Genomic DNA, 24,280 nt, shown 5'->3' with positions numbered 1-24,280 from the left:
CTTGGGGTAGCACTGGAAACGTCTGATTGCAAAAATAGGCATGGTGAGGGCGGAGATGGATGTGCTCCTGTGGATCACCCTGGAACAGTTTAAAAGATTACTGCCTCCAGCTTTTCATTACTTTTCCTCAACTGGAAGTTATTGCCTTTGTATCTGAAATGAAGAAAAAGGCTGCTTGAGTATTCCCAGCTCATTTTTATGCCAAGTAAAACAGAACTGTTGAAATCCCCTTCAGGGAGCATTTACTGCTGGTGGAAGGTAGGCAACGTGAATGCCCAGCGAAAGGCAGTGGGCAACGTTGCCTCTGAAGCCACTGCAGCTACCTCCCCAGGAGACCGTGTATCCATATCCTTAGGTACTAGCACAGGGCAGGAAAATTTCTGAAGGCTACAGGCAAAATAAAATAAAAATACTGTTATTCCCAAGCAATGTTATCGAGTCCTGTTTTAATCTAGGTGCAATTATGTTTATGCTATTGTAAAACCCTCACTATCACTTCAGCTGGGGCAGCAGACATTTGGTACACAGATCTGCCAAATTTGGCTGACTTCTGCTAGACATGATTTGGTGTTGCCCTCATTCAGGAAAACACTGAAGTGAAAGCAGCAGTTGAGTGCACCCACAGCTGTCTTGGATGGGGCAACTTTCCTGAATCTGGCCAGTGAAGATGTCAGGGAAGGGAAATGAAGCTGTTGAAGCTACCTGTTATGATGGCAGGAATGCCCCAGCCAACAACGTAGTAGAACCGCATGTGCCCAAAGTTGATGTTCCTCACTTCAGTCAGCATCCGGTAGATGTGGAGCTGCTCCACGAACATCCATGCGAAGGTGCTCATGTAGAAATAATGCAGGAGGATGGCAATCACGGTACACACAAACTGCAGAAGGGAAAGGGCAGGGAAATTAGAGTTGCTCTTCTGAATCACAACCTGGTGAGTCACCGGCTCCTCTGTGCAGCTAAAGGTCAAGTGTAATAAAAACGTTTTGGCAGAACAAATATACTGACATTAATTAAATTTTTCAGAGTTTCAGAAAAGCTGCTCATATTGTGAAATTTACTTTTTTTTTAATTATGTGGCCTGTTCTGAGTCTGGTTCAGCTTTACCTCATCAACCCAACATGTTTTTGGTCACTGCCCTTACCCTCCAAGCATGGGTGCTTTTGTCCATCTCTTTTGTCCTTACGGCTCTGTCCTTCACTGATGAACCCTGCAGACCTTGCACATCTGTACTTCAACAAGTCACGGAGGATCCGTGGCCAATATCACTGGACTAAAAACATGCAGCCAGAAGCAGATCACTACCTACTCCACAGATCAACCTTTTACCTAATGTCGAAATCAAAGTATTTGACTGCAAAGCAGGAGAGTGGCCTCTAGGCTCTACCTGGCTTGAGCAGGGGGGTTAACCCCCTCTTGTCCGCAGCAGAAAACCACCCTAACCGCCATGCTGTAAGATATTCTGGGTCCAGAAATGCTTGGCTCTACCCTCCTCTTGAGGCTGTCCTACTTGCAGTCAGGCAGAGAAGTCATGAGGACAAGCAGAAAGCAGGCTAGTGCTGGCTGGGTAGTTCACGCCTTTGGCTAGGAACAAGAGGATCTGGAGCTTCTAGACCTAGGTCTGGATTTGGTTTTTATCCTGTCAGCAGTACAAGGTGGACCACTCAGTTCTGCCAGGCTGAGAGCAGCAAAAATGAAGGACCTGCTGAAACCAAAGAGACTGAGTCCTTAGTGTGACTAGGAGAAACAGCTACAGTGGGCAAACTAGTAGCTGAAGTCATCTTTGTGACCAAATGGCCACCTTGAAACTTCTGACCTTCACAGACTTGCATTTCTGTAATATCTGCTAACCAGCTCTCCCTCCCAACTTTATGGTTTGACGTGTGAAAACAGGAATGACCACAAGCATCGGACACTTGAATTGAAATATTGCAATTAACCTTCTCCTTTCAGAAGCAAAGCAAAGGATTTCACTAAGGATCTGTTGATAAGCTTGAATTCAGAGAACTATGTGTAACCATTACATTTTTGTTTCAAAATGTTTTACATTGTGTTTTGGATGCTTTTGTTCCCGTGCAGCACTGACCCTGCTTTCCGATTTTGGCATGACTTTTTAGTGGTTTTTTTCATGGTATAATTCTCAGAAATGTAAGTTTTCTTGTTTAACTTTGCCGAGCGAAGGAATCACACAAAGATCGCCAACTTTCTGGATTCATTTACTGCATCAGCTTCATTATAGCACCAAGTGTTATCGAAAATGTAGCTCACCAAATAAAAGACCTTTCTTCCCTCAATGCAAGCGGGGCTTTTTTTGTTCCTACTGGCACATGCATACGAGTAGACTGCTGCCCTGAACATTACCTTTCTCAGGTAAGAAAAAAAGAAAGAAAATAAATCACTTTCTATCAATAGTCCAGGGAAAGATTAAAACCTCACCCAGAAATGTGACTGTTAATTTACAGAAACCCATAAAAGCCAGGCTGGGTGCCAAGCAGCGTAGCATTATTTGTGCTCCAGCATTCTTTCCCTCTTTATGTTCATCAGTGCATGACTCGTTAGACAACTCTCATTCCATACAGACAGATGAATAATTGTCTCAAGCAGACATGGCTTACAGCCCTCCTAACTTCTCAAATTGACTAGGTAGGCTGCAAGGAGTGGCTTTCTGATGTATGAAATATATTCTGTAACTTAAAGATCTTTGTAAGTGGGTTAAAGGTTTGGGGTGTTTCATTGAGTCCTGGTAACAGGACAGGACAGGATCACACCATGAGGCCCAAAGCACGAAAATGAGAAGGAGCAAAAGAGAACAATCTCACCACGTACGACCATTAGTGTTTGTGGTATTGCTGTAATGAACTGTTTTACTACTCTTATAAACCTTTGCTTGGTGCTTCATGGTACTATGAAAGGAATCTGGAAATGAGGAGCCATCATTTACAGCATCATTTTTGGTAGGATCCTGCAGGGATGTGGGCTTGGCCTCCTGCTCCTCAGTATTCATGTTGAAGAACTGAAAGAGTGTAAACTCCCCCCCAGTGAAAAATGAGTGATGTGCTCAAGAAGGCATGGGAAAGGTCAAGTTACATGGAGTGCTGGGGATCAATTGGCAAGGTGAGCTCCTTTGGGCAAAGTTATTTTAATATGTGAACTCGTATATTATGAAACAAAGACAACACGGGTCACACATGATGTGAGACCGTATCCCAGGGGGCAGGTCACTGCAGAAGACCTCACTGAGGCAGCAGGGAACTGCAGCTCCTGGTGCAGGGGAATATCAGAATATGGGACTAGGAGCAACACTACCAGCTGGAAAGCTTCGTCCAGTTCAGCATTCACAATTTTCCAAAAGGTAAAGTGGAGGAAGAAAGCCCAGAAAAAAGGCAACAGAATAACCTGAATCTTAAAAATTGAAGCCGCTTAATTTTATTTAGTTTTCCAAAAGAAATACTACTGAGCAGAGGCTTTCTGAGAAGACAATTTTTATAAGAGAGGCCTCTCACATTTACTTGGAAAAGGTCTTGACAGCACCCAGTTACTGGAAGTTGAAAATTGACAAAATCTGACAGAATGTTTAACTGGTATGAGACACTATGTCACCTTACAGTAACAGAGGTAAGGGACTCTGCCATCACACCAAATCTCTAAGTCAAGGTCAGGTACTTTCTAAAATGTATGTTATAGCTCAAATGGGTATCAGAATCCAGGGTGACACTTTAAACTTAAGTTATTTAGTAAGTGAGGCTACATGGTCAGACACAATGGTGTCCTTACCATAACAGTGATGGTACCTATTAAATGTATGCATTTTCTCCCATTTCTGCTGCTTGGACAATGTGGCATCAGCGTGGTTAAATCTTTCATCTCAAGATTATACTTCCCTCTCAAAATTTAGATTGAAAAATGTACAGTAGAAGATTTCTAGAATATAAATTTTCCTCAGAGTGTTCAGATAATCCCTACACTAACATTTTGAATATTATTCATATCTTTTAAGGACATACTTTTTATTGCATGTCATCCCCCATCTGTCTACTGACTGGTAAAGGCAACTGTGAAGCTTGGCAGTGCTGGAACCCTTGCCTGCTTGTCTCCTACCTGACTGCATGGTACCCATGACTTTTGAGATGGGTGCTACTAAGAATTAGCAGCAATACTACATATAATGCTACACAGTTAAGATAGCAATGAGGTCCTAGGTACAGAACATACACACTTGATGTGTGGTGTATATCTCATATTCAGTCCATTCATAGTATGCGTTTCTTACCAAGCAAAATGCTGAAGGTGCCTGCACTAAGCTTTGGCAACAGATATGATGGGCTGAAGCCAACAATCACTGTGGCTGGAAGGCAAAGCGCAAAGCAACAGTTTTCCTACTGATTCTTGGATGTAGCAAGCTGTCCTGTGCCTGGCAAGTGGCTTCTCCAGAATGGCCATGGTGGGTATGCAACATGTATATCAGCAACACATAGCTGACAACCTACCAGTCAACACAAGAAGCCGCTTGGGCTTGTGAGGTACCTGCTGCAGAAGAAACTGGAGAGCCTCCTACTGAACAGACAAAGCAAGACAGAAAACATACTGATGGAAAGGAAGGAAGAAATCAGTATTCAGGGCTCAGTTCCTATGATAAGCCTTCAACAGGGCTGCTGTCATTTATTCCCTGAAAATAAGACATAGTCCTATCTCCTGGAATTTCTATTAATCACTAAAAATACACAAGGATATATTAAAACTCTGATGTTTTCCAAATGACTGATGAGGCCAAGCACAAACAAAAAAGAAGAGAAAGTGAAACAGATGGAAGCAGGTAAAAGTCACAATATGAACCCCCTGATTTAAAGCTTGACAACAACTCCAGCAATGAGCACAGAGAAACTCTTACCGGGTTTTCAGTCTGGTTGATTCCAATAAGAAAGACGAGCTCAGAGAAGAAAAGGGCAGCCACCAGGTTTTTGTGGATACTATGCAAGTTGGAACGTAGTGTGCGGATCAGGACCAGCAGTATGAAGGTAATCAGCAAAGCCACCAGCGAGACGGATACAGTTGTGTAAGTGACGATCTTCAGAGGGAGCACCTCCCCATTCTGTAGAAAGACATTGACAGGACCTCTTGGAGTTTTTCCTTCCTATTCCTCCAATCAGACCTACTACTCGGAATGTCAATGCTTTCATTACTACTGAGCCAATGTACAGATTTGCTTTAGGACCAACAGGAGTGGACGATGCCACCTCTTAAGTCACTCAACACGTTGAGTGTGTACAGGCAGCACCCAGAGGGGTGCACCAACCTGGTGAGAAGCTCCTTCCAGCAGACCCAGTGGCGGGTGCTGTCAGGCATGGGGCAAGACACTCCTGACACACTGCAACACGGGATCAATCTGCTGATGATGCTCTGAGTCACGCTCAAAGCTCAAGCTCAAGCTCTGAATCCAAGTCCTTGAAAAACCAAAGCGCTCAAAAACCAAAGCCCTCAAAAATCATGAGCCTGTCAGCACCCACCTCTCGTTTTGAAATGTCCATCAGGACAGCAAAGCTGGTTATATGGTTGCACTGGCAAGCGATATGGCTCTGGTTTCTGGAAAACAGCTCACATCCTCTGGAGGACCAGGCACCTGTCCCGCCAATCCTGAGGGGAAAAAAGGCATTTCTGAGAGCAGTCCTCTGATCTCCCCTCACCTCCTGCTGCTATTGCTCTCCGGGGCAGCTCTTGCTCCGCAACCAGAGAGGACTGTAAGTACCAAGACAGAAATATTTATACCTGTCACCTGCCTGAAAGAATATCATCAACTTAAAAAAGCCTTCAGCTGAAGTAGTTTCTGATACGACAGCTGGCTTTTCTGGCCAAATTTTGTGGTTTTATAACAATCTGTTTTCAGTTAAAAAAAGCCTGAAACAATTTGCTTTTGGGTCAGTGACCACACAAGCAATATGGGGAAGTCATTTCAGAGAACAAACTGGCTGTAACAAAGGTAAAAAATACCAAAACCACAGAGAGATACATGGTTTTGAGTCATCCCCATTTCCCTAGATCTAGACCCTGCTTGTAAAGCTCTTACGTGAAATATTTTTCAGCAGTAATATGATTTCATTATAGCATTCCTCTAAAACATATACAAGAAAGGGTTAAAATCAGTAAATGATATTTCATATTCGAAGATCTCTTGCATTAACACTGGGGAGGAACTGCTCTCTTAAAAATTCTTTCCTGTGCAGCCTTGGTTACTTCCAATGACTTCAGAAATTATTTTGTATCAATATTAATGAGCAATAAAAATACTCTTGTAGTTACCGAAAGAGTTTTTAATTAGCTATTACAGGAGATCTTTTTCATTGAGCAGTAAAATACTTGTTAAACAGTTTTAATATCACTTTCTCTTGAAAAGTACTAACTTTAAAAAAAATCTTTCATTACATCCAGTTTAAAAGCTGCTTTTTAACTGTGGCTGTAGGAAGATGTAACACAGACAACAATACCATTGAAGTTGCCAGCAAATAGCTAATAGATGAATCACTTTAGAGCTAATGAGTTATTCAAGCCCATACAATGTTTAAAAATTTATGAAAAATAACTTGCCATTCCCTCATAAATTGGCAGAATTATCTGTACATAGCAGTAATTACACTGCTTTACATGCAGGCAAATGGAATAGATTATTATTGCTAATGTAACAGATTTTTGTTGCCCCTTCTATCCTTTCAACAATATAATCTCCTGAAGCTTTTGACTAGGAGGCAAACATTTCCTAGGTTAGTTTGCTCTTTTATTTCCAGCACAGGATATTGCCTTTTAATGGATTTTTCCATAGGTTCACTACAGCTTTTGGATCATTAAGAAACAAGTAACGGTTATTCCTCTTACCCCAGGCAGGCAGTATCATCCTCTCACTATATACCTGGTTTTATGGTTGAAAATTGTATTATATATGTAATAGTTACAATATTGTGAAATCATAACATGCACAGCATTTAGCTACCTCTTAACACATTTTCTTTTGTTTTATCCACACTTTTGAAATATCTCCAACAGGACTGTGCTGTTTCCGCAATGCCATAAACCCGACAAAACACTTACGAGCATATACAGTTCTTAACATTTTTCACATTTTCAAGAAAAATATGTCTGTATCTTTAACTTTACTGAATACAAGAGACCTAAACGAGCCATTTTCAGAGTATTTCATCTTTCCCTCACACTTCCCTCCTAGAGAGTCAAATGCTCTCTGCTTATCTTCTGCTTATGTATTAGGATTACTTCCTAACAACTGGAAGAGGTCTAAGGTCCCAAAGAAGGTATTTCGTCTCCTTCCAGGTTTTCACTAAAACAAATGAAAGCAGATAGCTGATGGAAGGAAAGGTAAGTTGCTTCTTATCAGTGCAATTGTCTTTGGGTTGACTTTTGATTCAAAAATTTATATAATTTCATCTGCAAAATCTCAGTCCTCCTTTTTACCAACATGAAGACTTGGTTTTGTAATTTTTTGCACTGGCCCTGGCTGAGGCATCAAGGGTTGGTGACCACTTGCCATGTACTCTGTCCATAGTCACTGGAGTGTAACAGGAGAAGATGCAGCCCACGTAAGAACTGAATCATCTACTGGAAATGCCCTCCTAAAAAGAGTGCATGGGACAATGAGAGTCCTGACTCAGAGACCACTGATGAGCCATGAATTCAGGCACTGGAGTTGGAATATGCATGTCCAGATATACGTCTGTGTGCATGAGCAAATACAAGGAAATTGTGAAATTTATTACGGCTGAGTGAAAATGAACTCTGCAGAAAGACATGATGGCACTGTGTTTGTTAGAAACCACATAGCTAATCCTTTGTTTGAGGAGCTATGATGATGATTATTTTCATTTTTCTCATGTTGATGGGAAGTGATTACATGGCTCTATTCCAGCAGGAATCAGCTGCCAGTTGAGTAAACCGAGCAAAAAGGGTTTTCCTCCAGAATTATCTTCCTGGGAGGAACTTCTCTGCTACTGAGACAGTTTCCAGGCACAGCCCTAAAGCAAGCAGGAGACATACGTGATGGAGTGATTCCAGAAGACACAGACGGGCTTCGTTCTCTCCTCTGTTTCCAGCATGGCGTACTCCACTATGATGGGCTTTTCCACCAGGTTGGGAGGAAGGTCCCCGTCACTGTGAATGGCTGTGCTCACTACAGGTGTGTTAATTATAGGGCGATTTGGCAACCTGCAAAAGGAGAAAAAATGCACAGTGATCTACACGTTGAAATGCAAAGCACTGATTTGGTAAGGTTCTGCAAATGAAAGATTTCCAGTTGCTTCCACTCGGAAAGTGAAGCAGATGCACCATCAGCCTTCCACGCAGCTGTGTTTCTGAAAGCTGCTGGCACTACTGATGTGGTTACTCTCCCACAGTATGCCAGAGGAGGACAAGAGACAGTACTGTGGTGACAACTGCAGCACAGGTGACATTTGGTCATGATAAAAGCAACTCTGCCTTCCCCGCACACTCAGAGGAAGTGGAAGAAGGGTTCTGCACAATTCACAAACAGGTTTGAGGTTTACCTCAAGCTCCTTCGGTCAGGATCATAGTTTTCAGGCAGGAGGTGTCCCAGGGATCGGTATATGATGACCATGGCAACAGTATGATGTGTTGAGCCATCTGGGTGTCGCTTCTTTCTCTTTGCAAAAGCACTCTCAGGGCCTAGCGCATCACTGTTCACCTTAGAGGATAATTTTTGATTTGAAGGCTTCATTGTAGGCACTGCTATGGAATTAACACAAATATTAAATTCTTTCCACACAACTTCAGAGTTACAATTTAAACTGGTAATTTTATTTTGCAAAGATACAGAGACGTTACTGTTGCTGAAACTCTAGGCTCCTAATGTTATATTTGATATTTTTAATAAAATTTTAGAACATTTCATAGTTATATAGCTGATAATAAAATAACCATTGAACCATGAATAACCATTTAGTCTAGCTAGAAAATAAGCCATTTCTAAACTAGAAGACCCATAAGTATATAAATACTCTGTGCATGACCTAAAGAGAACATTAAAACAATATACATGCTATTAAATTGTATATATAGCAAAACTAGTGTTATAAATACAACAATTGATCTTATGGGTTTTCTCCCTGCTAATTCTGTCGTTCTAATGAGCTTTCAGTTTTGGCAGTGTCTCTTAAAATTCACATTCTTTCTCCTTACAGAAAAGATACAAGTCATACTAGCAGGTGCCCTATTTCTGAGGAAAAAGTCATAAAGATGTATTAGGTTATTCGTTATTATGTGTTATTTTCACAAGTGTTACTATTTCCCCATTTGGAGGATATTCAGCCATGGTATGTGTATAATTATTGCACTTTGAGTTATGCTCTCTCTCCTCCCTTGCCCAAGGTAACTTGAGGTTCCTCTCAGCAACCTCCAGGTACTTCAGAGACCTTGGGAAGCAGGCACTTCCCCATGTATTCTCCCTCATCACCCATCTCCCTGCACAGCTCAAGACTTTATTTGCTGCCTCGTTCTAATAACATGGCTCTGCTCCCAGATTGGGATTCTCCATCTCTGATACTTCCATCTCTGCGGGGACCGAGGGAAGGTGGCCGTGGGGCTGCAGGCTCCGGGTGGCCATCCTGTCCCATCCCAGTGGGAACAGAGGCAGAGCATTTCTCCCGCACTGACAGGGCGGTTCGAGGGGCTGCGAGTGAGACCTGACAGACAGGTACAGCCAGTTACACAGCACACCCCCCCTTTGCTCCCACCGCTGCCGGCAGGCAAAATGCCTCACAAGTATGCACAGCTGCTCCAGCCCGAAATAATGTTCGCTTGTGTAGACGGCCGCCCCGCTTTCACCCTAGGACCACTCCGCTTCACGAGGATTAATCACGCTCCTTGGGATCGAGTCAAAAGTGCCCTCCGAACGGCAGCAGAAGGGTTTTACCTTTCCTGTCTGAAGGTCTGAACAAAGTATCAGGGAAGACAACAGATGACTCCAGATCTTTTGGATAATCTTCCTTAATCTCATGAAATCGCGGTACTCTAGCTCCCGTGAAATTAGACTTGTCAAAGATGTCAACAGCAATAACTGAGAGGAAAGAAGTTTCCCATAAAATTAACTTCAATGCTTTCAAATATGATATTGTGACAAAATGAAACATGATTGAAAGATCAAAATATCTGCGTAAGGCAGAGAAGACATTTAAACCCCAAAATACAAAGTCAAATTTAAATTTTCTCAATTAAAACCTTAAATGACAACTAAGGGCTTAGTTGTCAGCATTATATTACATTTATCAAATTATAACTTTATTTTGCAGTGGAAAGGAATTCACAAGACAGCATCTCATACTAGGAAAACACTACTGCCAACACTGGAAATATAGAAGTGGCATGTTCCAATTTCAGACTTGCTTCTTGTAGGGAAGGCTAAATCTGCTGCTTCAGAAATATACTTCTACATCTGTTAAATTGCAAAGTCAGCTAAGCAAAGAAAATAACCTGGATTTTACCTGGGACTACTCCTTAGTCCTCCAGTTCTCCTTCCTCTACACTAGCAGTTCCTCTCTGGCTCACCTCAGCAGCTCTGCCTGTTGTCTAACTGCCAAAATATTTAAAAGCAGCTGAATTGGCTTGAACTTTCCCATTTAAGAGAAGTCATTGAGTGCCAATTTAGATGTTCTAATAAAAGCGAGAAGTTGGAAGTCCTGGGGGTAACCCTACACAGAAAGCTGCGATCCACTGCAAGTTTCTATATGAAGAAATATCCAAGTTAAGATCTGCAAATTCCCATTCCTTTCCTAGTCTCTAAATAACTCCCAGATGAGCCATTAGGAGACTCCATTAACACCACGTTCACCTGGAAAAACTGTTCAAAAGAAAACAGACCCCTTTCAGGCCAGAGTTGCCTTGTCCCTCCCAAGCTCACGCCTTTTTACTCAGGAAGAGCCAGTTGAAAAAAATCAGGATTTACAACCTGCAAGAAATTCTGGGTTTTGTTTTCAATCTCAGTTCAGTTTGGTTACAATACTGAGCGTACTTTTTTTTCTGAGTATGAAGATAAAATTATTTTGATTCTGATAGTCCTGAATCAAAAGGAAATATTTCATTTTTGGTTTATTAAACAGAAATCAAAGTATTTCAGTTTGGCTTAGTTCAACAATAATCCTTCCCCCCTGGAGTTGATGCAGGACTTTATAAACTTTGTAGCTTGAGTGTCTCATGTCTTCTCTTTTTATGGTCCTGTGACTATGGGCATGAAGCACTCTCAGGACAAGGTTTGTAGGAAAGATGAAAGATGAATTCACTTCTTATACCAAAGGGTGTAGTTGGGAAAATAAGACAAGCTTTTGGGCACGTAAGCCCTTCTTCAGGTCTGAAATAAAAGGAGCAGCTTGAAAAGCTAAGTACAAGTTTGGGCTGATAATAATTTAGACCACCTCTGAAAGAAAAAACAGATAGCAATGTTGCTTGGGAGGGACCTCTGAAGGTCACCCAACTCAGTCTCACCTCCCAGTCAGAGCAGGGCTATCACCAACACCCCATCAGCTCAGACTGTTGGTACCAAGGGAAAAAAATGTAACACAGACGGCAGGGGGAAAATGGGGAAAGAGGCCAACCAGGCTGTGGTTGCTCTGCTTCGCTTGCTCGTGTATCTCGGGGACATCTGTGAAGTACATCACAGTCCTGCAAGTGCAGGAGCTGCTATTTGCTTGTCAGAGCAGGCATTTACTGTGTTGGGTGGGGAAGGCGTCTTGGTATGTCTGATGCTTCTCAGTTTAGACCCATTCTGGATATTTTGGACCCCAAGGATTTTGCTCTGATGATGGGTTTTGCAAGGCTGGGAGGGTTTTGCTCTGATGATGGGTTTTGCAAGGCTGGGAGGGTGTTTGAAGGTTTGGATGGGTGATTCTGAGAAAACACCTTTCAGCACAGGAATTTCTACAGACGATGATTTTCTGGATAGGCCCCAGGCTAGGAAGGCACGTGAAAATCAGAGGGATGTGATCAATAGTAGGTGTTGGGTTTTTTTGTACTGTCTGTAAGTAATTCTTCAGATGATCGTTTTGGTGGTGGTGTGATTCTTTCAAAAACGTGATCTACTGCATTCAACTATACTAGGTGGTCTCAAAAGGCATTACCTTTACTTCCAAACTTTGTCCTTCCTACTATCTGTACACTACCGTGGCTGCAACAAAATGCCACACAGAGCAGTGGCATGGCCCAGAGGGAAAACAGATCTCTCAGGAGCCCCCCACGGCAACTGAGAGATATGGATCAAGGCTCAATTGCCTTGAAATAAATGTGCTGATTAGATTAGAAAATCCATGCATGCTGTTTCTCAGTGGGTACAACTAAAACAAGTAGCCAGCACCTCTATCCAGTACATTTTTAAAGCTCTAATACAAAATGGGAGTTTTCAACACAGATACTCACTCATGTTAGTGGCAACAATGACAAAAGGTCTCATGTAGGTTTTCTTCATGTTCTGGGCCACATTGTTGAAATATTCCTCATAGTGCCTGAGCAGGTGAGCGGTGCCACCCTCCGTTCGCTGAATTTGCTCCCAGTGCTCCTTATTGCTGGGGTCCAGTAGAGCACTACCCACTTTGATAACATTCTGAGGAACAGAATTATGAAGCAAACAAAACGCTGGGTTTCAAGTGAGGAATACTGAAAATGATTGGCATTACTGCCTCAGGTGAGTGTGTAATGAAATATTTTAATGCAGGCATGTTCTACTGCAGCTATATGAAAATATGCACACCAGTTACTCACCCTGAGGTTTCTTTTTTGTTACATAAAGCAAATCCCTTTTTAATCTTGGTGTACATATGAACTACCTTGTTGTGTCAAAACCTAATTCCTAACTAAGGCAAAATTTGCATAAATGATGGTAGGAATTAATCACCTTAGGCTTTAAAATAGCCAAGGCAAATATTTAGGTTTCATTTAGAAGCAGACAGGGAAGACGCTATATTCTCTACGTATTGTCTGAGGTTGCGAGTGTGTATCTGAGATAAAAGAGGCTGCCAGTATGACTACCTTTATCTAGGGTAAGAAGCACTACACGTTTCTCCAGGAACGCAGGAGACACATGCTGTACTTGGTACGAGGCCTCCTTGATGTTTGTGAATGTTATTTATGTTTTTTTATTATCTATTTTTCAGGCTCCTACCTGAGACCATAAAATAATAAATTCCTGCTCCCCTTGTGCTCCCTCAGCCTAAGATGTTACCTCCTTTTTCTCATGAGGTTCACTCAGTTTTCAAATTCCTGACCTATCCTAAAAATATCTAGGGAGTTCTTGAAAACATCATCTGTATGAGTTTCAGTGCCAAGTGCAGAGAATAATAAATTAAAGCAGAGGTTTCCAAACCTTTTTTTTTTTTTTTTTTTTGCTTATTGTTCTTATTTTTACTTAACAAAACATGATAAAAACAAAGTTCCATCTCAAGGATGGGGGAATTCTTTCACTTCATTGCCCGCAGGTACAAGTTTGTCAGCAGTGTCTCCTTACGAAAAGAAAAACTGAATCTCTTAACATTTGGTGCATCTAAAATGTGAAATGTTTCAGAAGTTCCCCACTTTCTCTTGACTATACAACCCAAGACACCGAGGAATTTTCTCAGCCACATTTCCTGCTGGTCCCACCTCACCAGGGATGTCCTCTCCTGGTGCAGCTTGTCCTTGCACAGGGTCTCCACCCCAAAGTCTGCCTGACTGGGCTGGTCCTTCTGAAGTACTGTGAGCAGTGAGCTGGGTACAGCACACCTTCAAAGGGAGCCAGACCACCTTTGGCCAGCACGGAGGCCATTCTTGGCCCACGGAGGCTTGTTCCAGCATCCTTACACTGGTGCCCAAGCTCTGGGCTCTGCTAGTACAGGTCCAGCAGGATGTTTTAGCTTTGACTCTGCGCTGTGATACAGTTGGGGTCTTGGAAATAGCATTGGCAAGCGTGGACAGCAGTTCCCCGCAGCAATGGGGAGAGCTCTACCAGCCTGACATAGGTCATGCAACCTTCACATTTTCAGACCACAAAAAACTCCCAACTTCCTCCACATCCCACATTTCCCACCACAACTATGTGTTTCCCCCAAAAAGGGAAGACTGCTACAGTTTGTCCTCTAGACCCGGTCAGGTCTTTGGTAATAACTGGGTCTTTCATGAATTCTTTGACTATCAGAAGCCCTCTGGCACGCATTTTTGTATGTGCCTGCATAACTTAAAATATCAGTACACTATGGAGTGTCTTTCAATGTACCAACTCTTTAATAAAAGTGACTCAAGTGTTTCCAAACTGAATTACAGGAAACCTTCAGAGTCAGTAACTGGCTCAAAGTTTGTTCACTGCACATTTAAATGAAAATGATCACATTAGGCACGTTTTTCAACAAAACTGAATATAGTTCACAAAGCTATTTTATCCAGGAATAACACATCAACTTGATTTTTTTTTCATTTGGGGAATTTTTGCTTTTGGTTGTTACTATGATGATATATATTACGTGTGCATATGCACATGTATAACCAACTTCCCATTCTAAATTGAGAAGACTGACTCATTTGTGAAAAATATTAAACAATTACATGATAATCGCTCCACTTTGGTCAAAGACAAATGTAATTATCCATTGCCATAAAACTTTTGCAGGGAACCGTAAGGGCTTGGCACAGTATATAGTGTCTCTCTTACTTCATTGAATTCCACGTCCCTCGTGGCTGCCAAGTCAAACCCTTGCTGCTGGCTCTCATACTGGAGGACCCGGATCATCATCTGGTAAGCTGTCCTCACATCATTGCCATACAAGTTGTGTGTGTATTTGGTGGCATTCTGCAGCGCTCTCGCGATCCGTATGGTTTTGTCTCCATCCAACTTGGTCTCATTGTGGTTTAACTTCTCATTCTGAGTCAGAGACAAGAAGGTAGAAAAAACCCACTGATGTATCTTTTTTTTTTTTTTTCACTCTAGTTACAAAGACAATCATCATTTAGGGATTTGCGGCACAAAGGAGTTGCTTGATCAAAATGATATTTGCCTTGAGAACGGGTGGACAGTACAATTTAATGGAAAATGTAATTGAGAGACAGAAAAACACAAGGGTCCTGATGGGAAACGAGAGGGTTCAAGGACTCAGTCAAAAGATGGAGTGCAGGGATATCAAACCGGAATCTGAACTGATGATCTTTTATAAAATAAAGGCAAAACTGAGAAAAGACAGCTTACCATGATTTTTAGATCCACAAAAGTGTTGGTGGTGCAGTTGAAAAGCTCAGGAGGCAGCCAACCCTTTTCAATGTTACAATGGCGAACTGCATTTCCTGAAGGAAACAAAGCGTTAACCGTAAACAGAAATGTTTTGAACTGTACTGGGTAAATCTTCATACATTTCAAATATCCTAGACCTTCAGATTTCCTACATTTTCAAGTTTCTTAGAGCTATGCGTGTATTTCGCTTTCCAAACTGGGATTCCTCTCTGAGAAAAGTCAGACTACTGATCTTCATGAATGGTTTTCCCCAAGCTTTAAAGAAAAGTTAGGCAAGCTTCAAGATCTGCCTAACCACTCTCAGCCTCACTGCCCTGACGTTCTCAAATGAATTCAGTCATTCATGTATAGCAAATATGAGAAAGACTGTGCACTTCCTAAATATTTCTGAAAACATATTCCTGCTCATATTTCTGTGCAATTAGCCTACATAGGAAGACCTCCTGGATAAATGCTGTCTTCATGTCAAAACATGCTGGCATCTTCACACATTGCATGTGGAAAACACTTCAGCCAACATGTGTCATTGCCTTTTGCCACTTCTGAATGGTCTATGAGCAGCTTACTGCTTAATTTAGTATTTTGTACTATTTGTCAAACCATTTTAAAATGTGATTCTCAGCTGTGGATCCTTCACAGTGAATTGCAAGTTATCAAATTCAAAATTTAGATTGTGCTAGTTAACTTGCACATAACACATTGCATGTGTCTAAGCTATTTAACTACTAATATCTAAATCAGAATTATAATTAATCTAACTAGATGGACTAGATGATCTATATGGTCCCTTCCAACTCTAAAAAAATTCAGTGAAATTCAGTGAACAATATCTAATTATATTACTTCTCTTCCATGGCTAGGTGAATACAACTAAGCCTCAGCTTCTTAGTCTGATTATTCATTATTATAAAGCTAACTTTTGAATGTTCTGTAAAATTCACTTAAAATGTGCAATTCCATTAAGTGCCCTTGCCTGCTAGCCTGTTTGCTAGAAGAGCCACTGGGGTCAATGACAAGAACAGCGCAGAAAACTTATTTTAATTCAACTTTATACTGTTTAATAATGTAAATATTCTTCACTTAAAAAAAAATAAATAATTCTATCTCCTAAAATCCTCAGAACAGAAGCTTGACTACAGATCTTCCGCACACCTACCGGCAGTGACCTCCCCCCAGTAATATTTGGGGAAGTCACGTAACCATTTTTAACTCATTCAGCCTGAGAAGTGCCTGCAGCAGAGTTACCAGGCCCAGAAATGAGACAGAGGTCTCATTTCCCACAGAACAGCCTTCGGAAAAGATTGTGAACTCCGTTTGCAAAAAATCTTGTAAATGTTTTCAGGGACACACATGAAAAAGCAGGTTGTTGTTTGCTTGCTGTACAAAACAACACAGCTCCCGTGCTTTATCAAATGCGTTTCTCAGCTGTCTGACTTCTGGGTTAGAGAAAAGATGTTGGGTGGAAAAACGCAAGTTCTGTTCTAAGTCTTAGCTTTAGTAGCCTGCAAAACTATTAAACCAATCATCACAAAAATGATTTTCCTCATTTTATCTTTGCTCAGAGGAGCTGTATCGCTAAAGAACATGAACAAGTCACTAGAAACTAAAAGTTACATCTGTAAGAATTGCTTAATAGAGGAAACAGAAAATGGGACTGTGCCTTTTTGAAAATGCAGATACAGAATTTCTGTTTTTCATGTGTGCTTATCTGCTGCACTTTTGTATTTATTTATTGTTACTATCCCAAATATATTTTAAAGGCCTTTGAGTTTCAGCTAGCTAAATTTTTCTGCTTGTGATATGCATGCGCTATGCTGTAATTTCTAGACCCAATGAATTAATGCCATTACTTATGTACACATTTTTTTTCTCTTTTTTTTCCCCTTCAAGCAGGCATGTAGATAAAGTAGTTAATGTTTTACCCAGGGAACTTACCCACTGATCCCTTAGGACATGGCACAGCAGCTGGCTGGCCAAACTTGGTCTGTGGCCACCAAATACCAGCCTCGAAAGCTTTGGGACAGCCATTATAAATTACTGAAAGCAGAAAAAGAACTGATGCAATTTTTCCGACAAGATAAAAATCACAAGACGGAGATATTTCAACCTGCCTAAAGGACTTCCCGAAATTCCCAAGCCCCGCCAGGATACCTGCCCTCTGCAGTGCCTTCCAAGCTGTAACCCATCAGCTGCTCCTTATCCAGCAGCGCGGGCAGACAGGTACAGGCAGAGGAGAGCTAGGATGATTATGGGGCTCTGGATTTTGGCTCTGCCTATCTCTGCCTGCTCCTTTCTTGTGGGAAAACGTTTCTCCTTCATTTCACCCACACGCTGTGGGGAGATGGCTGGCTGCAGCAGCTTTGTGCTGATCACAGGAGGAGAGTGGGTGGGTGGGTGGGTGAGAGGAAAGGCAGGATGGGCAAGACGGGGAAGAAAGGGAGAGGGCACCAGGCGCACGGCACAGCCGCTGTGGGCAGCAGCCTCTTCAGCTGCAGCACAGCAATACAACACCGCACTGCCAGACGAACTTGGGTTTCAACTAAAATTAGGATTAGTATTTTGCTCCCTGCCCCACCCCCCGGTAAGCTACCTATATTTCCATTTGATGAAAATTAAAGAAATATGAGCTTTTTTCTTTTTCCCCAGCCCCTGTGAGGCTTCTTGGCACAGACTCAGGAGGAGGGGTGCAGGTTTAGGCTGCTGCAGCTCCCATTGCCCCTGCTGGAGCCACCCGGCCGGGCTCACCACTGCCTCAGGATGCAGCTGAACACCCACCGCCCTGCACCCCCTGTCTCCCCACTGCCGGCGGCTCTGACCCTGCAGCTACCGCCTGGCTGACCAGCAGGGCTCGCTGGACACGGAGGGTACCTTCACAGCCCTTCCCGGTCACTTCAGCAAAGGGGTTGTCGCAGCGGTTGCACTGCCGCCCTATGACGCCCGGTTTGCAAGGGCACTGTCCCGTCTCCATGTCGCAGGCGCGCGTGTGGGAGCCGGAGGGGAAGCAGTCGCAGGGGTAGCAGGTGTCGCTGCTCTGGGGCCTGTAGTAATTTGCCTAGAAAAACCAAAACGACAGACATGAGGTATTTGACTTGTATTCCACGTCTTGCTTTTCTGAAGTCCTGCTCTAGCAGCATGTGCATCATAAAAGGGCTGATTTTGCAAAGCACAGGATAATAATGATATAACTATTAACGGAAAATGTAATAGCTACGGGAGGTGTGCTGTGTTAGCCCTGGCGATGCAGAGAGCTGAGTGCTGGGGAGGTGGCTGGACTGCCCTGTGCCACGGAGACCCACGTTTTGGACCACTAGTTACAGTGGGGGCAGAAGGACCACGTTACTCCTCGTGTACTTGCTGCCAGTACCCAGCAAACATATTCTTGAAGGATTTGCATTTTTTTTTCTGCTTTGCAATTCCACTCTTGTACGGCATGGGCAAGCCAGAGAGGAACCTTCCCGCACTGTCCATTTGTCTCACGTACAGGGAGGAGAGCAATCACTGCTCACGTATTCAGATCGCATCTGTAAACGCTTTTGATCTGAGGCGTTACGTGGTTACACAAGAGCGTGGTGCTGGCACCCCACTGACTCTATTTAGTGCAACAGTTGCTGTGTGTCCTGCTGGCATTTAGGAAAAGAGTTCGGGGCCAGATTCGCTGCCGCCGGTCTGCACAGGCGCAGCTCCGCTGATGTAATTCAAGCCTATTGTAAAACCTATTGTGAGAAGCCCTTTGAAAAACCTTCAGGAGGGAGGCGCCTCCCCTCCAGCGTCCCCCGTCTGTCCCTGCCTGTCCATGGCAAATTCCTCTTCAACTAGACAGAGCTGGCACCGAGGACTGTGTTTCGCCTCTCCTTTATTTACCTCCCTCCAGCTGCTATGCCTTTTGCTGACCCGTTGCAGAGGGGAGAGCTTCGCCCAGCTGGCCCGAGCTGTTTCATGGCTATTACTCACTTGTGATACACAAAACACCACCAGCACTCCTCTGCACCCAGGCCTGATCTCCCCCGATAAACCGGGCTGCACTTCAGAGAGATCAGAGCCAGGCTTTCATCCCTCAGTTTTGCTTCCCAAACACAAATAAGATAAGAGCCACACAGTATGATTTTGTGGAGGGCGGTGCCAGCAAAATGTTTTAGGTAAAGATTAACAACACTGCACTGCATATATGTGATACAAAGCACAACCGTGCGTACTTTGTCTCGGGTACTCACTTGTTGTGGTTATTAGTGGCATAGTTATTTTTTAAACTAAAGAAATTTTGACTGAAGACGGGTTTTTCTTGCTTACCTTACAGTGGCATTCTCCATTGGTCTTATTGCAATCAGAATCAAACCCTTTGCTAGTCTCACAATTACATGGACCACAGATGGGATTTCCCCACCAGCCTCTGGGACAAGGCAGGTCAATCCTATAAAAGAATATCACAACGAAATAAAGTTCTTTTAAGCTTCCTCTTAAAAGCTGGGAAAAAAGAGCTTTGGCCCAAATCTGCGCTCAACTCCACCAGCTAATAGAGTGTAATGTTGAGATACTTGCAGCAGCCAAGACTCAATACGTATATAAATATATATAAACTGTAATAAAAAAAAAAAAAAACCAAACAGCCTCGGGATACAGCTCCCCAACACCTTCCATCCCACCTCCCACCCCTGCGGGTTCCTGTCCCACCCCTGTTGTGGGCAGCAGTGCTTGTCCAACCTGCAGGGATGTTGGCTCAAGTGCAGAGCTGGCTGCAAGCTCACCCTATGAAGAAAAGTCACTACTTTCAGCCAACCTGGCTTTCTCAGCCAGCTCACCACAGGGTCTGAAAAGACCTGGTCTGCAACAGGGGAGGAGGAGGAGGACACGTGGTTGGGGACATGGAAGAGGGAAGGGTGACAGCTTTGGTTCAGACTACGAGTGGAGCAGCACAGATAGTCGGAAGCTGTGCATCGACCCAAAAGCCATCCCTGCTGAAGAACAACACTTGTTTTCACTGGTTCTTTTTCTGCTGGGTGAACTTCTGAGCAGGTTTGTCCCACAAATACCCCAACACTAGTGCTGGCAAGGAGAGCTCTGGGAAGGGGCCAGGGCAGTGAGCAGGGTCTCTGCTAGCTGGAAGTCTTCATCAAGCAACAGCCTGAAGAATGACACTGCCGAGTCTGCGATCAGCACAATGCACAAGGAATCCCCTCCCTGCTGCTCATTTTAGGAAAGAAAAGCTGTTTGCCGTCTGTTTCAGAGACCACATCGAATTTTGTTTACGGTAATTGCCAGGTTTGTACTGCCATGCTTTATAAAATGAAAAACCACAATGCTGCACTTGACATGATGTCAGCAGATAATGACAAGGGACAACGTCTCTCCATCGCTAATCCAGAGGAATGAAAGATGAATCTGGCAACAGCACAGCCAACATTTGCAAGCCCACACAACAAAAGGCAGAGGAAGAAGCTTGTGGTTTTCAAAGGGAAGGAAACATCACATGAACTATTCCTAAATGGGCAGACAAATGCACTTCATTTGCACATCATGAATGGCCCATATTACAGTAAATCAAAGTGCTGTCTCTGGGACAAGGCTGGTTGCTGAATGCTTATCTGAGACCAGGAAGCCAGTGTCGAGGGAATCGGCACGTTTCTCCCACAGAGCTCTGTAGGACATAGGCCTCCCAGACTGCCCAGAAGGGATGGCTTTTTGCCAACCCAGGGACTGGACCCAAACTGCCAAGCCATTTTATCTGGCTGCAGGCCACCTAACTGGCTGCATTGCTCTGTGTGTGTGCTGGGGGAGCTGGAGGAGAGACACAGAGCAAACTCAGGCCAAGCCCACCACAAGGTAGAGGTCAGATTCAGCACAGCTGGTCAAGCCCCTCAGCTGTTGCTAAAGCAAAGTGATCCCTGAGTATATGGAAGTTTACCTGGTCTCTGGGAAGAGAGCTCAGGAGTGCCAAAGGGCACAGAGCCTGCAAATACCAACGACTATGAACACTTAAATTGTAATAGGAAAGCTAACCAAAGCAGAAAAGGAAGTGGGAGGACTGTTGCCTTAGGAGAAGAGGTACCTGGAGGGATCAAGAAACCAAGAACCAAAATAATTCTCTTACTTGCTCTCGCAGTACTGTCCATAGTAGCTTTGTCCACATTCGCAGGTGTAGCCATGGGATGAGCTAGGTTTGTGCACGCACGTGGAGACATGCTCACATGGGTTCAAGTTACATACATCAACACAGTCTCTCCCGAAGTACCCTGGGGAGACAAGGTCATAAAATTACAGCAACCGTTGTAATTTACGATTTGCATGTCTCCAAAAGACCATCTATTTTAAGCCTATACACTAATAACACATCTTCAATAATCAGTAGATTCCCCCTGAGATACTGTCAGAAAGAAGGTACTCTTTTCCCTCTCAGCAAAAAAGATAGTGGTCTGCTCTTTTTGACAGTCTGTTAACATGCTTGAGGCACCCTTGTGCCTTTGGTTCCCAGTTTTATATTCAGGGCATGTGTTACACATAGTTTTGTATTCTCTCCCTGCGCGTATGGGAGGTGACTGTGCTGGGTGCTGACAGCATGTGCTGGCTACATGCACCAAAACAGAGAAAACATTCAAAGTATCCCGATTAGGATGCAGGGTGTGAGACTGAAATCCAACAGCAGAAAAGGCTGTGAAAGAAAAAGGAAAAAAAAGGAAAAGAAAACAGTCAAAAAGAAAAGGGGAGGTGCAAGGAAAGAATCCTTTGGACCACAGACTGTCTTTCACAGAACAAATGATCCTTAGCCCATGACTGCAGTTTCAAGGGTGCTACAGTAAGGCTTGAGAAAGATAATACTGATTGGAAGACGAAGAATCATAAGATGAGCACTTTGCAGGCATGCTGCTCCTGCTCTTCTTCTGATAAGCACATGAAGATGCGATCCAGCTCCCGGATGAGTGCACGGGATGGTCACTGGATTACCTGGGTCGCAGACACAGGAGTAGCTGTCCCAGTCATCACTGCAGTAGCTGTGCTGGGGGCATGGGTTGGAATCACAGGGGTTATCCACTTCACAACCCTCCTTCACGTTGATCTTGATAGCCTGTTTCATGTTGAGTGTAGCTGTATTTGTAGATGTCTCTCCCATTCTTACTCCCTGGTGACAGAAGACAATTATTTTTAAATTAGACTCTTCATTCAGAATACAGTACTATGTGTTTCACTACTTCCATTAATCCACGCGGCTACATTTTAAAGAAGCATCACCTGATGAGCCAAACCCAGATTTTTTTTTCAAATGTTTCTCCCCTGTGAGACCAGACTTATACCTGGAAAAGTGGGTGGACCTTAATATTTCAATTCCTAGATATTTTGATGGAAGAAACAGAAATGTTCAGGGATGGATGAAAAAGAAAACCCCCTCATTTCCACATGGGTACTTTCTTAGAAGTTCAAAGTTTGTTGCTACACCTTCCATTTCATACCTGCATACAGCCATAAAATCCCTGCTGAACAGAGACTTGGTCTCCAGAAACACCTCCCACAATGATGCTTTTCATTTTCAGCCCAGGTAGTTGATTTCCAATTTGCACAGTGCTCTGTTGAGGAAAAGGACAGTCGATAAGAAGTGCTATCGTCCCCTGTGACACAGCCAGCCTACTTTCTATGGTGATTGAGTCAAGCAGTAGCTGACAGCAGATGACAGAAAAAATATCGAAGCAGTGAGGAGCTAGACATCTGAATGTGGCTTTTTACAGACTTCTTCATAAGATATCTTATCATTAGGCTTAATAAATTAATATAACTTCATTAGGCACAAATCACTACAGAACATGGGTCACAGCATAAGTATTTGTCCACAATCCTTTATCCTACTTTCTCCTAAAAACATTTCTGTAGTGCTTAGTGGCAAAGTTATGATGCTGCCATACCTGGTACATCCCGTAGTCCAAGGACATGACAGCAAGGTACTTGATGTCTTTACCATCTTTAGCACTCTTCAGCTCTATTAATAAATGATGCCATTCCCCATCACTGACTCGTGACTGGCTCATCTTCAAACTAGCAACCTGGCTCAGGCCACTGTACACTTCAAACTGCACATAGTTGTTCAGTATCTGTTGAAAAAAAAAATCATGTCTTTTTTTTGCTACATATGTGTATTTGATGCAGAAGGGGGTAGAGGGCAAGGTAATAATGTTTCCTAAGACAACCCAAAAGGAAAAAAAGCCCAAACAGTAAAGAAGGGAACACATGCAATAACTCCTCGCATAACTTTGGACATTCAGGCTAACTTACCCTACTGACAAAAAAACCCCAAAACAATCAAGAGATAAATTTTTTGCATCTGTATTAATCCACACTACTACTCCTGTTTTAAAAAAAAAATAACCTTAAAGCAATGAATCTGAATTTTACAATGATAATTGATCTTTTGATCTCTGTAAAAGCCTGAAACAAAATAATTTCACTGAATTTCACTGAATTTTTAGAGTTGGAAGGGACCATAAAGATCATCTAGTCCAACTCCCCTGCTGAAGCAGGATTGCCCAGAGCATGTCAGAGCGTGTTACTCAGGACTGCATCCAGGCGGGTGTTGAAAATCTCCAGAGAAGGGGACTCCACAACCTCCCTGGGCAGCCTGTTCCAGGGCTCTGTCACCCTCACCGTAAAGAAGTTTCTTCTCATATTTGAGTGGAACCTCCAATGTTCCAGCTTGTGCCCATTGCCCCTCATCCTCTCACTGGCAACCACTGAAAAGAGTCTGGCTCCCTCCTCCTTCAACCCACCCTTCAGATACTTATAAGCATTGATAAGGTCTCCCCTCAGCCTTCTCTTCTCCAGGCTAAAGAGTCCCAGCTCTCTCAGCCTTTCTTCATAAGGGAGATGCTCCAATCCTTGAATCATCCTCGTTGCCCTTCGCTGGACTCTTTCCAGTAGTTCCCTATCCCTCTTGAATTGGGGAGCCCAGAACTGGATGCAGTATTCCAGTTGTGGCCTCACCAGTGCAGAGTAGAGGGGGAGAATGACTTCCCTCGACCTACTAGCCACACTCTTCCCTATGCAGCCCAGGATTCC

The 24,280-nt window shown here is 43.3% G+C and overlaps 1 protein-coding gene across 1 annotated transcript in view; it reads right to left on the bottom strand.

The window, feature by feature from the left end:
• Positions 1-24,280, bottom strand: part of CELSR1 (cadherin EGF LAG seven-pass G-type receptor 1) — a 170,339-nt gene that overhangs the window by 15,445 nt on the left and 130,614 nt on the right. The window contains exons 10-25 of the mRNA XM_074166519.1: positions 23,134-23,319; positions 22,687-22,800; positions 22,184-22,358; positions 21,333-21,474; positions 19,535-19,655; positions 18,116-18,299; positions 17,183-17,284; positions 15,206-15,300; positions 14,675-14,884; positions 12,415-12,598; positions 9,923-10,066; positions 8,538-8,739; positions 8,032-8,199; positions 5,502-5,628; positions 4,886-5,086; positions 703-877 (exon numbers count right to left, since the gene is read on the bottom strand). Coding sequence (XP_074022620.1) covers positions 703-877; positions 4,886-5,086; positions 5,502-5,628; positions 8,032-8,199; positions 8,538-8,739; positions 9,923-10,066; positions 12,415-12,598; positions 14,675-14,884; positions 15,206-15,300; positions 17,183-17,284; positions 18,116-18,299; positions 19,535-19,655; positions 21,333-21,474; positions 22,184-22,358; positions 22,687-22,800; positions 23,134-23,319 — 2,530 coding nt within the window. The remainder of the gene's footprint in view (positions 1-702; positions 878-4,885; positions 5,087-5,501; positions 5,629-8,031; positions 8,200-8,537; positions 8,740-9,922; positions 10,067-12,414; positions 12,599-14,674; positions 14,885-15,205; positions 15,301-17,182; positions 17,285-18,115; positions 18,300-19,534; positions 19,656-21,332; positions 21,475-22,183; positions 22,359-22,686; positions 22,801-23,133; positions 23,320-24,280) is intronic.

The sequence above is a fragment of the Numenius arquata genome, chromosome 2 (genome assembly GCF_964106895.1).
Source record: "Numenius arquata chromosome 2, bNumArq3.hap1.1, whole genome shotgun sequence".
NCBI lineage: Eukaryota > Metazoa > Chordata > Aves > Charadriiformes > Scolopacidae > Numenius > Numenius arquata.
Note: the sequence above shows the minus strand (reverse complement) of the source record. Positions and strands in the feature narration are given on the sequence as shown.